The sequence below is a fragment of the Uloborus diversus genome, chromosome 1, assembly GCF_026930045.1.
Source record: "Uloborus diversus isolate 005 chromosome 1, Udiv.v.3.1, whole genome shotgun sequence".
Classification (NCBI taxonomy): Eukaryota; Metazoa; Arthropoda; class Arachnida; order Araneae; family Uloboridae; genus Uloborus; species Uloborus diversus.
The window spans coordinates 213,963,046-213,978,029 of record NC_072731.1 but is presented as its reverse complement, the minus strand read 5'-3'; the positions used below and the strand labels follow the sequence as shown (position 1 = coordinate 213,978,029).

Sequence of the window (14,984 nt, the reverse complement as noted above, 5' to 3'; positions counted from 1 at the left end):
TCACAGGGAAATGTAAACTGACTGTTTGGAAAAAGAGACATCGTGTTAGTAATTTAAATCGAATTTTATCTTCTAAAGCATTCCTTGATTGTTCCTAACAGGTGCATAATTCCATACAGACAATCTTACCACAAATACTAACTTGTAATAAATTGGTGCTGACACAATGGAGAAAACACGTTGAAAAATTTCAAAGATATTTTAAAACTTGCTTCTTCACTAAAGCTCCATTCATTGCCAAGAGAAAACAACTATTAAGAGCAAACCACCGCTAAACAAATGTCATTTGTTACAGTTTTTTTTTTGAATTTATGAAAAAAGTACTTTTTTGTTTCTAAAATTTTTTTTCACTTCTTCAAATTTAGGAAGAAAATACATTATGTACCCGTTGTAAATGAAATTGACAAAAAAAAAAAAAAAAAAAAAAAAAAAAACCCTTCATGAGTGATGATCACAAGCTGATTTTTTTAAAGAAGTTTAAAGAAAACTAAAGAGAAAACTAAGGAAAAAAAATAACACATTTGAATAAAAAAGTTTGATCTTGATTTCACATGCTCGATTTCAAACCTCTTAAATTACATGTTAAACGTTTAGCTAGCATTCAAATGCTTAATCGGTTTTGAATCTGAAAATAAATTTAAAAGTAAATAATAAAGGATAACTTTTCTTGAATTTCTTTATGTTATGCACAATACTCAAACATATGTGCTATGAATAAAAGTGTTTTTTTCCCTTTTTGAAAATTTCCTCTGGTTGCAATGAACGAACTTGAAGAAAAGAACAATGAAGAAGAGAAAAAGATAAACTTCACGTAAGACTCCGTTTCCAGTTTAGTGTACTGAATGATAGTGCTCTAGACCATAGCAAAAAAAAAAAAAAAAAAAAAAAAACCATTGCGTTACTGAACAAACGGCAATAAAAAGGGGTTGATTAGTTTTGTAAAATATTATTAAAAGTCATGTGTGAATTAGTTGTTAAAGTCATGTTGATTAGGTGATGTATTAGTGAGTGTGATTTAGTCTCCCATCACATGTCCTTCAAGACACTGATCGGTGCGGATGAGCTTAGGAAGAGCTATTGATGATCTGAGCAGCTTCAGGACTGCACCGTGGAAAAAATAATACACATTACAGATGCATAGGATCTTTTGAACAATAGCAGAAAGTCCGTGAATAAATCTGAAACTTACAGAAACAGTGGGACATTTGAGAGTAAACAAATCCATCATACCGGTCTATTTCTCTGTAGATGCTAGTCATTAAACATAATGATGCAACATTGCCCCCCCCCAAATGAAATAAATAAATTAATTAAATTAATTAAATAAATAAGTAAAATAAATAAATAAAATAAATAAATAAATAAATAAGTAAAAATTAATTAAATAAATAAATAAAATAAAATAAAATAAAATGAAATAAAATTAAATAAATTAATAAATAGAACGAATGAATAAATGAATAAATGAATAAATAAATAAATAAATAAAAACGCAAATAAATAAATACATAAATAAATAAAAACTAATTAATGAAATAAATAAATAAAATGAAATAAAATAAATATTCTATTTATTTTATTTTAAATAAAATAAAATAAAATAATAAATAGAATGAATTAATGAATGAATAAATAAATAAATATATAAATATGTAAATAAATAAAAATACTGCATGCTCTCAGTAACTAGCTGTTGCTTAAGCACAATTGCAGAAAAGCTGGATTTATACATGTTAAAGATATTTTTCCCTTGCAATGAAACAAATGTGTGGTTAATGTCCGAAGAGAAGTTTATAAGCAATGTTTGCTCTTATAATCTATATATATAAAAATGGACTTTGGTAAATTTGTTCCCTAAGATCTCAGAAATTACCGGGCAGATTTGGCTGAAACTTTCACCATTTGTTCTTTTTGGTACTGGGGAGGTTTGTAGACCAGTTCAATAAAAATCCGATTGATAGTTACCTTTTTATTCTAATTTGTCCAAATTTTCGCATAAATGCCCCAATATGACGGTTAAAAAATACGTGCACATATTAAAATTATGTGTCCATCGAAAGCGCTTATTTTTCTGCTGAAGATGGCATCTGTTAGAAAGTTCTAAGTTGTATGAAAAACGAGTTATGGGCTTTTTTTGTTCCATGTTCGAAGGCTTTCCTCAACCCAATTCATTATTTAGTGTATCATCTCAACTCGCAGTTCATAGTTAGAATTGTTGAATGTTTTTGTGTTTCGTCGGACTGTTTGAGGCTTTTCTCAAGTCAAATCTTAAAGTAACTTTTTTTCATCAAGATTGGCTAATAATAACCATAGATTTGGATGATTATTTTCCATTTAAACGGAACTTTAGAGTAATTAATGGGTTTTTTTTTATTATTTGTGCTGATTGGAATTTTTAATCATTATCCAATCTGACGCCAAAATGTATGCAGAAAGATTTCAGTAGCGGATGCATTTGGCAGTTTTTTCAACTGTCACGGTTTTTGAAGTCAAAGACTACGTAATAATGTTTTGTCAGCTTTCACCATGTAAACAAACTATCGTCAATCAAAGAATCTTTAAAAACTTTTTTTGCTGTAAAATAATCCAGCAACTAAATTAGGCAAATCCATAAACAGCACAAAAACTTCCATTAATGTGACTTTGTGCACAAATTCAAACCATCGCCAAATTTTACTACTTATTTTGGAAACATTACGGATGAAATTGTTTAGCCCCATTTTATGGTGACCAAAAGTATTTTAGCATATGGCGACAATATATCTTTAACAAAAATTAATAACATACCGTTTTACAAAGTAAGGAGGGGGAGCATTATCCAAGGTATCCCAAAACGGTTCCCGCAAATTCGGTAATATTTTAAATCGCACCTAGAATCCACAATAATTAAGATTTTCCAAAATAACTAAAGCAAGTTTAAGGGGATCACGGGCGCGCGGCTACATTTTTTTAAACAGTTCGTTCTTCAATCGACATACATAGAAACTAAGAATCAATGTAAAAAAAAATAAGTATTAACTGATAAATCTTTTTAAACATGTGAAGTTTAATTTCATAATTCGGAAATTCTTCAAATTTGTATACGCTTAAATTTCGTGTTTTCGTTTCTAAATGAATACTATTTTGCTCTTTTTACTTACTGCTACTTTAGTTTAATGAGTAAGGAAGAAGCTAGATTTTAAGTCACGTCAAAAAGGTGTGTTTAAAGTTCTTTCACTTAAATCAGAAAACAAATGCAAGTAACGATTGTTTCTGATAATTATTGCTAACCCAGGCAACGCCGGATATTTTCGCTAGTGTTAAGATATTACGAATGGTATCGAAAGTTTTCGATTTATATTAAGAAACTGGCTAGTACTCTAAACTGAAGAACTGTCAAAATGAATCCTCGTGCTGTCTGTGATCTCATTTCGCACTTTTTTTGTCTCTAAACGGAGTTGATCACATCAAATACTGTGCATTTTTACCTCAGTACATGCGGCGAAGCCTAGTTTGTTGGATGAAATTTGGAATTTAAATAGCCCTGCAGACCATAATTATTTTTAACTTATATTGACAAAACTATGATTGATTTATCACGGACAAATATTTTTGCCGCATAATTATCGAATTAACGAAAAAACTGTACCAGGGACCCAAAACATAAATATTTGAATCTGAAGTTAATATCAATCAGTACAGTTTGACTTTACTGAAAATAGTAAAGGTTAAGAATTGTCGATTGGATGGGTGCAGAACATTTTTTTTTTTGAACTGAACATAATTAAGTTTAATAAACTTCATATAATTGTTATGCATCAAAAAGTTTCTTTATTTACGCTACAGGCTATTTTTTTTGTACCCTGTTGTTTAGGCACAACTTTAACGTACAGTCATCACGACGAGTGCATTCTACATATTTCTTTTTCTGAGTTCGAATACAAATTTGAACTGCGTAAAAGAAAGTAATGACATGAGCGTGCCGCTAAAACCCGCTACTCGTTGCATGGCATGAAATATTTATTTGATTACTGAAGATGCATTAAATACTGCGTCGAGAGAAAAAAAAAAAACCTTGATATGCGTAGAACCGCGTGACACAGAAAATTAGTAAAGTCCCCCCCCCCCTCGGAAAAGCCGTCTTCTCTAACGTTTTACAACTAACATAACAAAATAACAAAAGACAGCAACCATACAAAAAAGGTTAAATACAGAACAAGTTTATTATTCTTGTAATTCACAACCTAATTCAGCTGTCCTCCATCTTTATTCTCTTATTCCATACAAAATTGAAAAGAAGAAAAATAAAATGTGTATCATAAAAAATAAAAAGTCAAAAGTAAAAAATATGAATAACGAAATTGTTAAATAACTGTAGATTTTGTGGTGAGTATGAGTTGGCTGTTTCTTTTGCTGTAACTGGAATTCACTCATTTTTGTTAAAAAAGAACTGATTTAAAAAATGCAAAGGATTTATGGATTTAGTTTGAATTTTAAGATTCCATAAAATAATATATGGTCAACTACATTTTAAGCAAAGGGGTTGAAAAGATGTGGAACGAATGTTTTTTATTGATTCCATAGAATATAATTCCATCGAAAAGGAATTATATCAATAAATGTTTAATTTATTTTACGAATGAAATTTTACTTCCTATATGTTTCCTTTAAACAGTTATCGATAAATTTGCCAAAGCTCGTTTAATTGTTTTTGTGTTAAAAAGTTAGAAACAAGGCAGAAGGAATGGCTGACGTAATTAATTTATAAAAGGAAAAAAAAAAGGCAATGCTCACCAGGTAAAGATGATGACTATAATTCTTTTTCGCAAGCCTCGGACTTTAAAAAGATCTTTCGTAGCTTCTTTTTGTGTCCTCGGCTCATTTCTGTGCTCTCGCAAACTCCTTTCTAAAATAAATTTTCTCTGAAAAAAGAAAACATTCATGTACGTCGTTAAATTTAAAAATAATGTTTCGAAAACAAAATATTTCCGTACCAGATTTTTCGCGAATATCTATTATGATAAATCATACTATTTACCCTATAAAACTGCATTATAAAATATTTTTCAAAGTAATTTAAAAATCAGATATTTAGCAAAATAAAATTTTTATATTTTGAGTGCTTTTAGAAGGCTCTCAGCTCTTCAACGATTGTTAAATGCTGTGATCCGCTCACGTAAATATGACACGATAAAACGATTGCTGTATTTACCTCGCAGGCATATGTTTATCAATATGGGGCTGTCAGTAATGGTTAAAGATTCAAAATCGTTAAACTACTTACTATAAAAAAAAACTAAAATATCGTTAATTACTTACACTGAACTACAATAAGAACAATACTAAATTACAAAATAAGCGACATTTTGTCTTTCCTTCTGTATTCAAAGTCACTACGGTGTGAAATTTGTCTTGCTAAAACCAGTAACTCATACCAAAGTATAATGGCCTAATGTATATAATTCATATTTTTCCAGATTAATTCCATTAATGGTAACTAACTTGAAAAATATGCTGTTCACACTTACTGGAGGAACAGTGAGACAAAACTAATTGCATTCTATATTTCGTTTGTGTGAATTCGCATTTTCCCCCAGATAATTGTTATAATACTTGTTAGAGTAAAATTATTGTACCCACTTTTCATCTATTTATTAGATTGAAGTTATTTACATTCTATTTAATTTATAATACATACTTGTTTTAAGGTTTGCAAAAAAAGGTCATAGTACATACCCTCACTGGAGATATAACATTATTTTTTGAATAATAAATGCGCGAATCGCGTATGTTTTATTTCGACTCGCAATAAATAAATAATGATGTTTTGACAAATTGTTGAAACAAACTTCGCATCAAATCTTTCATTCTAATTTTAGTATAGTTTTATGAATTGTTGCAAGTTTGCAGTCATTTTTATTTTACTTACAGCTACATCAAAATACTGTCATTTAAGAGCAATACCTGAAAGTAATTTAAAAATGTTTGCATGTGTGTGTCTTAATTTTTTTTGCATAATACAGGTAATTTAATGGCACATATAGTCCGTACAGAATGTCACCGCATTTCATTGAATTGTCAATTAATGTAGCTTCGAGGGAAAGACCCGTTTTTGAGCCAAAGTGAAAGCCTTGGGTTGGGTTGGGGAAATGAATGAAGCTGCTTATCTATTATGCAAGAAAGTATGTCAGAACCGAGTTGGGGGCTGTCAGGATATAGAGAGCATTACATTATTCTGACACGATATCGGGAAGGAAGAAGTCTTTCTTGAAGGCAATGAGACTATGTTTTATGCATCGAAAACAGTTCAGCTCTCTTCCTCACTATTTGCAGACCTAACTTGCTTATTTGCGAATGAGTCTTTCATTGAAAGCGGAATTTCACTGTTCCGTTGCTGTCAGATTTGGACCAGCGATTATTTTGTGATGTGCGTATGTTTAGAATTGCTAAATTCCCAACTGATTTGTAAGTAGTATGCGGAAGGACAGGTATTTAGTATTTCCTCCTGCGGTATCGGGAGCCATGTTTAAGGATAAAAAAAAAAAAAATACGTAATAAATTCGTATGGATGTGCAGTATAGACTTTGAATTATGTGAAAATAACATCTTTAAAGTGATTTTTGAGAATAAAATTAGATTAAAGATTGTTTTTAGAAATTGAGACATCACACAGTAAAATGAGTAATTGTGTAAGTTTGAGCGTGCGAATCAATTTCCGAAATGAGATTTGGCGTTCAAAAAACATTTTAGAGTGTAAAAAAAGCAAAATAATCTCTAATCCTCACTATTTCCGGACATAACGTGCATATTTGCGAACGATTTTGTCATTAACAGCGGAATTTCACTCTTAGCTGATACACTTGGACCAGCGATTTTTTTTTTTTTTTTGATTTGCCTAATTTATTGCTAAATTTAAAATTCAACTAATTTTATTTCTTTTTATTTAAAAATATGCTTCCACAATTCAACCACGTTAATGACTCCATAAACTTATTAAGAAAGTGTTTTTCAATTTATTATATTTAATTTGTTAATTCAGATTAGGAGATATCGGTTGTATTACTAGTCAATAAAATAATCTTTTAAGAAATAAAGAAACAAAAGTGCTGCTAAGAAGTGCGATATCTCAAACTTAAACGAAAAATGACGTAGAGAAAGTACATAGTATACACATGGATGAATATCTACTTGAAAATCAAGCAAATAATAGTTTTAGCTGCCTTGAGTTACCTTTTACTACAATAACTACAGACATTCATACCTCGAAATATTAAAAATATTGAAGGAATATTGGTATATTTTAGTATAACTACACATTTTAAAATTAAAACCATTTTTATATGACAGTTATACAACCATGTCGCTGGTAATGCATTTTTCAAAAGAAAAATTAAAATCTCGTTGATAACGTATTTCACGGTATGACTTCTTGCTGAACTCAACACTGCTTAAACTAATGGTCCTCCCAACAAATCAAAACGCTAATTGAGGTTCAGAAGGCAAATCGTTCCGCTCTCCTGATATCATAGGAAATATGTCATGGTGAAAATTAAGGGCACTGCTGTCATCTCATTCGTACTTCATTATCCTAAGAAGACATCACAAAGGAAGTGCAGACAAAAGTTCTATATTTTATGCATCGCGATAATTCAGCAACTGTCTAATTATCATATAGCATAATTTACTTATTTTCCGAGCATTTATCGTCAGAAATGACGAGCAAGTTTTTGAAATAATTAGTAATTCATGAATTTTACATGTTTCACTAGTTAGATGCTTTGTTTTTGCTGAACTTAAGAGAATATAACAGTTTATACGATTTAACAAAGTTACATTAGCGCAATTCTACGGGTAAGTGACTGAAAGTTTCAGAGCAAAACAGTAAGTATTTGTAACGTTCAACGCAAAATATACGTTGTGCAAACGATCTTTTTTCCTAGATTGGTGTATTTTTTAAGTTAAGTTCAATGGTTTAATTGTTTTCTCGAAATACATTTCGGATGACTTTTAAAAATTTGTGAAAAACACGGTAAATGATTGACATTTTAAAAAGTAGCATGTCAGTCAGTAACAATGCTTTTAATAATTTTGATTGCCCGATTTTTAAAATCATGCAAAATGTAATTTGAGAATTCAATCATACCATTAAATTTAGCTTTTAAAATACAATAAACAAGGAGAAAAGATTTTTTGCAAAATGTGTATTTTGCGTTAAAAATTGCAAAATACAGTTTTGCTTTGAAATATAGAATGTTAAAAGTGGAATTGCCAATTAAGAAAGATTTTTCGGAAAGATCAAAAATTTTCTTCTTTAAATACTGGCATAATTTTTTTTAAATGCCATTTTATGTTGTACTTTGTGACTGTACTATATATATATATATATAACTGTAATAATGTGTACGTATTTTGAATAAGTACATTTAAAATAAAAACCATTTGCAAAAAAAAAAAAAAAAAAAAAAGATCAGTATGCGTAATTTAGGGGGAATATTTTTCCCCTGCTCTAATTTATCTTTGAACTATTTTTGCCTATGGACAGATAACGACAAAGATTAAAATCTGACGATTCGAAGAACAAATTTTAGATGCTAGACAAATTATTAGAACGCATTACAGAAAACGAGAGTAACAATAAGTGTAACTTGGCTTCTAAAAGCTTTTTGCTCTAGAAGAATTAGTTGCTAAAGTATTTTTAGGTCCGGTTTTTTTCCCGGTTCTCCTAGCACCCAATATTAGTCGAACTATGCGTATAGAAATTTATCTTTTATGCTTTTGATGCGCAGAAAAATTTGAGACTTACCTTTTTATCTGAGCTTAAAACAAGTCAAATGAAGTCTTAATTTCCGACAACCTAGATTTAACCAACCCCTACGCCCTTAAAACACAATTCCTAACGCATTTACCCCAAAAAGTGTACTTCCGTCAAATGCCCGCTCTGACTTCAGATACAACTTTCAACGCTACGACAATACAAGGAGGGCGTGGGTATGGCGATCGATCCAAACAATTCAAATCAAACGGTTATTGGTTAATTAAAATATTTAGTTTTAGAAATTAACCAATTGTGTTCTTCACTACTAATTTCTAATAAATTCCGAGATGTGGCAGGAGCAGGCGTGCCAAAATCTACTTATCCTCATTCCCTCGATTTGGGATCACTTTTGCTGTATGTTAAAAGCGAGAAAGTGACAGGCATTTGGTATTAAGGGGGCGTTGATTTACTGTTTTTAAAACAGGGTGAATCCTTGTTATTATCACCTGTAACTAAAAGCCAGGGTTCTTGTGTTCTGCGTAGATTTTCATATTAGTTATAAATACAGACAACAATGTAAAGGTGTGATCGATATCTTTTGTGTGTTAAATATTATAATTATTGGTAATTATATCTTGAACATAATTAATTTCTTGTATTTATACTGTTTTATAATAAATACGATATTTTCATAGTGTAAAGATTGAAGTTTTAGAAAATATATTACTTTTTTCCATATATAAAAACTGTTTTAAGCTAATTATCTTAAAAAAACAATGACAAACTTGATATAAAGGAATTTGTTAAGCTAAAATAATGGCCTTTTCACTGATAAAACATGACAATGAGAATGGAAATAGCATTGTGTGAGGACAAGTTTGAACAACACGCAAGACAAAACAATATGTCCGAGCATATTTAATTACGAAAAACAAAGAACTAGTTTAATTCTTCGAGAAGCATTTTTATTAGACAAAAGATGAGAAAAAAAACAAGACAAGCGAGGAATAAAACAATAATGAATAACGGTAATATATAAAAATGAACAATGGTTTACTTTTTTTTTTTGGGGGGGGGAGGGTTAAACCAATTTGAAATTTATAGTCATATTCTAAGTTCCCGCATGAATGATTTATCTTCGTAAAACATAGATTTAGATATTTTCGTATTTTTTTCTGAAAATTTTTCAACAATGTGAAATACTGCTTATTGTATTTATCTACAGATTAAAGTGTTTGTTACTATTAAGAGGAAACACTCCCTTCAAGACTTCTTTTCTTTCTTACAAAGAAGTGCATTACTTTGCGTATTTGCAAACAAAGAAAAAACTTTTTTTTTATTAACCTTTTAGGTAGAGCCCTCTTCATTTCATTAACGACTTAAAATGGTTTTCAATGTTGTGATAACCATTTCGAAATATGTATCGTACCTAAACGTGCATAAACATGTATCTGTTTAGCATGTATACAAAACATGAAACATTTGCTTTCACGTTTTGATTTGGATGCTCTTTTTAATTTTTTGATCTTGAAACTTAGATCAGAGAAGTTATGTAAGATATGTTGATGGGAAAAAAAAATCCTTATTGTTATTCCATTTTTTGAAATTTGTAATTATTTTCTTAGATACCTCATTAAGCCTGAATGTTAATGTTGTCTTTGAAGAGTTCTTAATTGTTTTTTTTTCGATTATATCTGTCAAAATCCAGTTCAAAAATGAAATAGGTATTTTAACGGAGAAAATTTAAAATTATTTTGACGGGTGGCGGCTCTCAAAATTCCGAGAAAAATCGCTCGAAGTTCACGTTTTTATGCTGAAGACTTTTCCGCTTTGACCAATAGCGAATTAAAAAAGCAGTTAACTCACCGATTCTGTCAAATTAGAAACAAAAAAAAATCATCTTTTAAACTACGTTATGAATCTGAAACAAGTTTGGTGCACTTACTTTTGTGGCGACTATGAAGTCCGGTGTAAGCTCTCTGCCATTGGTGGAGGCTATGGTGCGGATAAGTCGTATCGTTTCTTCAAATCTTCCTCTTGCCAATAGCCACTGCGGAGACTCTGGAAGCACCCTAACCAACTGTTGAATTATTGCGCTACACTCCACAACATTACATACATACAAATAATATAACAATAATAAATGTTAGCAATAGTGGAAGAGTGAACCGAACCACTGCTTCGGTCACTCGTCTGGTCATTGCCAATTCTATATTAGCTACCAGTTTGTTTGGCACTCTTGACTTCCTTAAGAGGTTTTCTACCTCCAGTTCAGTCAGTTCCTATGCCGGGCTGATGAGTGCTAATAAGCACGAAACTGCAGCCCTCGGATAGAATGACTGAGCTGGCGGTGTATTTCATGTATTTCTGTCTTACTCCCGGCCGGTTGAGAAATAAATTTAAATCGAGAAAGACACCAGAAAAAAAATATAGAAATAAATATTAAGTGCTTTTACTTAATATTAATGTTCGCTCGATTGTTAAGTGGAACGCCTGTTAACTACGCATATTTGCACAATAAAGTAATATTTCAAATTGAACTTACAGTGAAATGTATTAGTTTTTGAAGTCTGTTGTCTAAATTAATCTTTAGCAATTCTCTGTAAAGAAGGGAGTGACAGTAGATGAAAAATTTATTAATATCCTGTTTTGAGAGAAAATCAATTTGAATGTTAACTTGACTTTGACTACATTATCGTATGGAGATAATATATACTTTAAAAGAAATTAAAGTATATCATTATATATCTTTAAAAAGCATTTGAAGCATATTTTCTGACTATGATCATTATATGCAGTCGGAAACAAAGGGACAAGTTTTCATGAACCGATATTACAATAAAAACCTGTTTTTAAGAAAAAAGCAACAAAAAAAAATGTTTATTTTGTTACTAACCAGGAAACATCACGAGTTCAGTAATCATGAAAAAAGTTAAAAATGGTCGCATTTGAAAGAGTATCTTTAGAAAAAATTTTGACCCAAATATTGTGTGCCCTCGTCCTTTTGTTTTTGAGATATGGGGGGTCAAAGTCTGTCGAAATCTTGCGAAAATTCGCCAAATTTAAAGACTTGGCAAGAAATGGAAAATACCACGTGATTTCATCGCCTGCGTCTAGCAAGACTCATTGCCATTTCTGGTCATCAGCAAAGCGAGTAAACGATGTTTCGAATTAACAATTTACTTGTGTGTGTAAAATTAAAAAGTAACTATGAAGCCTGTGAAATGGAAATTAGAGAGCTTTATCCAGAGGAGCTAAAACTTTATAACGAAATTGAACGTAGGATTTAACTTTGTAATCGTGATAATAATGCATTTCAGAATTTAAGTGCATTTCAAGTGTGTTTTACTTAACTAATTTAAGTTTGTACTCTTGTTATGAAATGTCTTGTAAGTAATTAATAATTATGTACGAGAATTTATATGAATAAGTAAAAAAAACATGCTTATTAAAGCTTATATATTGAAAATAAAATGGATAGTTTTTGATGTTGAAAGAAAATGATCATGGATTGTAGTATCCCAGCTCTTATTTATTTTTTCAAAAGTTATTATCATTCATGAAGTTTTATTGTCTGACCACTGCTAGCGAAAATGTTTAATTGTTAATATAAAATCGAAAAAAAAATAATTAAAAAAAAGAAAACAACGGATAATAAATGTCAAAAATTTGCACAGCAAAACTAACGATGTCGGAAATTACTTCATAACAGATTCTTATCAAAAATTTTATCCTCGACGTTCATTACAACAACCCCTGTAGTTCGAAAAAGTCTGTCACTGCAACTGAAAATCACTATAACGTAAATACACATCATATTGCATGTTATTTAATCATTTTTAAAAATACTGAAGTCACTTTTACCAATTATGTTTCACGTTAAAAGGGAATTCAAATACGAGCAAAATAAAAATTAATACAGTTTTTTTTTTATTTGACTTGTTAAAGGGCTTACACATAACTTGAAAACGATACACATAACGAAAAACACACTGGAAATAACTGACAAAAATCGTTTTTTTTTTTTTTTTTTTTTTTTTTTTTTTAAATTTGAGAACATGATTTGAAATCTTTAAAAATGTCATTTTTTTTCGTATTTAGATACTGTTGAAGACTTCAGATTTACGACTTTTCAAAAAAAAAAAAAAAAAAAAAGACTTTAAAGTGTGTTTACCGTCTCTCTACGGCTATCGTATTTTTTTCAAAACAGTTTCATCATCGAATAAACTCTTTCAGTGGAAATATTTCACCCGCAGAAGCATAAAAGTTTTAAACATCAGTTTTTAACAGACAGTCTTAAGAATAACAAAAAAGTTTAAACTTTGAACGGTATATTCAAATGTATTCGTTAATACGTTGTATTGGATGCTAAAATATCATTACATCTGTGGAATTTTAAACGAGATTTTGTGCTCGAACCCTATGACAGATCGGTCGCAGTAATGGCAGCAGACCAAATATGGAAGTGAAATGTCTTGTCACAGACAGATGTTGAATTCGCGTCGTACCTTCCATTTCTGAACAAAACTCGCTAAATTTGGCGACTTTACTAAAAAATTTCGGCAATTTTTAAGACCTCATATTTCGATAACGTGGTCACGAGGGCACGTAGTTTCAGTGCCATAAACATGTTTTCCAATGCTCTTTCGAATGCCACCAATTTGGAATTTTTTTGAATTTCCTTGATCGTGATGTTTCCTGGTAAGGACTTCTGATATTCATGTTTGTCAAAAACCGAAATGTCAAAAATCTACAGTAAAAGATAGTATCATTCTTTATTTACATTCTACAACATTATTATTTGAAATTTATAAGCACATACATAATTTAAATGCTGTTATTTTTACTATTTTCCATTTTCACTTCTTCAAAGTAAAACAATCACATTAGACTGATATTTCTCGCACTTATTTCAGACAGCATTAGTTTTTGAGTAAAACGATAACAACGTGTATAAAGTACAATTAAAGTAATAAAATAGAGTTCAAAACTCAGCACATTTATTTTTACACTATCTATTTTATTACTTTATTTGTACTTTATAAACATTGTTGTCGTTTTCCTCATTCATTAGTAAAAAGTGTTCGACTGTTTTTTAACAGCATTAGTATTTGACTCAGCGTTGTTCTATGTATCCTAAAATGGAGCAAAATAAAAACGCATGCAATTTTCATTTTCACTTACTACTCTAGCACTCACTGCTTTATTTTTTAAAATCTTACATATAGGTGGCAGGCGCAAAGATAGGCTTTTGAGTTTAACAGCAATTTTTTCCCTTATGAAATAATTGAATAACTTAACGTATTTTCATATAATCTTTAGAGTAATTATATTGCTTTAAACTTAAGGTTTTATGCTAAAGTATGGAAACTGGTGGAGATAAAAAGAAATGATAAAGGTTAATCATCACGAGTGAATTGCCTTAATATATTTTGCATCTTCAAGTCAACCGAAACGTCATTTACGAACGTTTGACTTTACTACAGAAGAAAAATAAATCGTGTAAATGTTTTTGTAGTTTTTTAAAACTAATTGGGTTATTTCCGAAATTTTAAAAGCATTTTTTTTTTTGAAAAGCATGCTTAAAACCACAGGAGTTATCAATTTTTCTAAATAATGTAACACATTTTAATATTAAATATATATATATATATATATATATATATATATATATATATATTAATCGGTGAGCATATTTAATTTTTTTTTATATTTCTGCGCGTGACATAACAAGTGATGAAGTGTCATTCACTGACGCTTAACTCAAAGCACAATATTTTGGCATTATATAAAGATGAAGGTACCTAGCGCAATGATAATAATAAATTTCATAGTTGCTTCAGAAAAGCATTCATTCAAAATTCTCGTTATGACTGCTATTAGTATTACTGTTTAATGGCAACCTTTTTTTCAACAATGCGTAAACATTTAGCGCGACAATGAAGTAGTGCGCCAAAGTACATCACTTTTGAATTTATAAAGAAATCGCCTTATTTCCCTAATCGGACATAAAAATAATTAAATATAAAATAACTGTTGGGGAAAAATTAAGTTTTTTCTGGCTGCATGTTATTGTTATTATTATTATTTTTGCTTATTATATCAATTTCAGTGACTAAAAGAAGTTCTTTTGGCTGCAGGAAACAATGGCAACCCGAGTCTACAAACTTCTCCTTTTGTAGTCATAATAGTAAAAATAATAATTTCGAAAGCGTTTTTTTTTTATCGAAGCTACATGGTATGAAATTAT

General features: G+C 30.1%; 1 protein-coding gene across 1 annotated transcript in view; it reads right to left on the bottom strand.

Annotated features, from left to right (window-relative positions):
• The window catches only part of LOC129227448 (beta-alanine transporter-like), a 140,549-nt gene that overhangs the window by 14,090 nt on the left and 111,475 nt on the right, over nucleotides 1–14,984 (bottom strand). The window contains exons 5-6 of the mRNA XM_054862012.1: nucleotides 10,680–10,806; nucleotides 4,774–4,901 (exon numbers count right to left, since the gene is read on the bottom strand). Coding sequence (XP_054717987.1) covers nucleotides 4,774–4,901; nucleotides 10,680–10,806 — 255 coding nt within the window. The remainder of the gene's footprint in view (nucleotides 1–4,773; nucleotides 4,902–10,679; nucleotides 10,807–14,984) is intronic.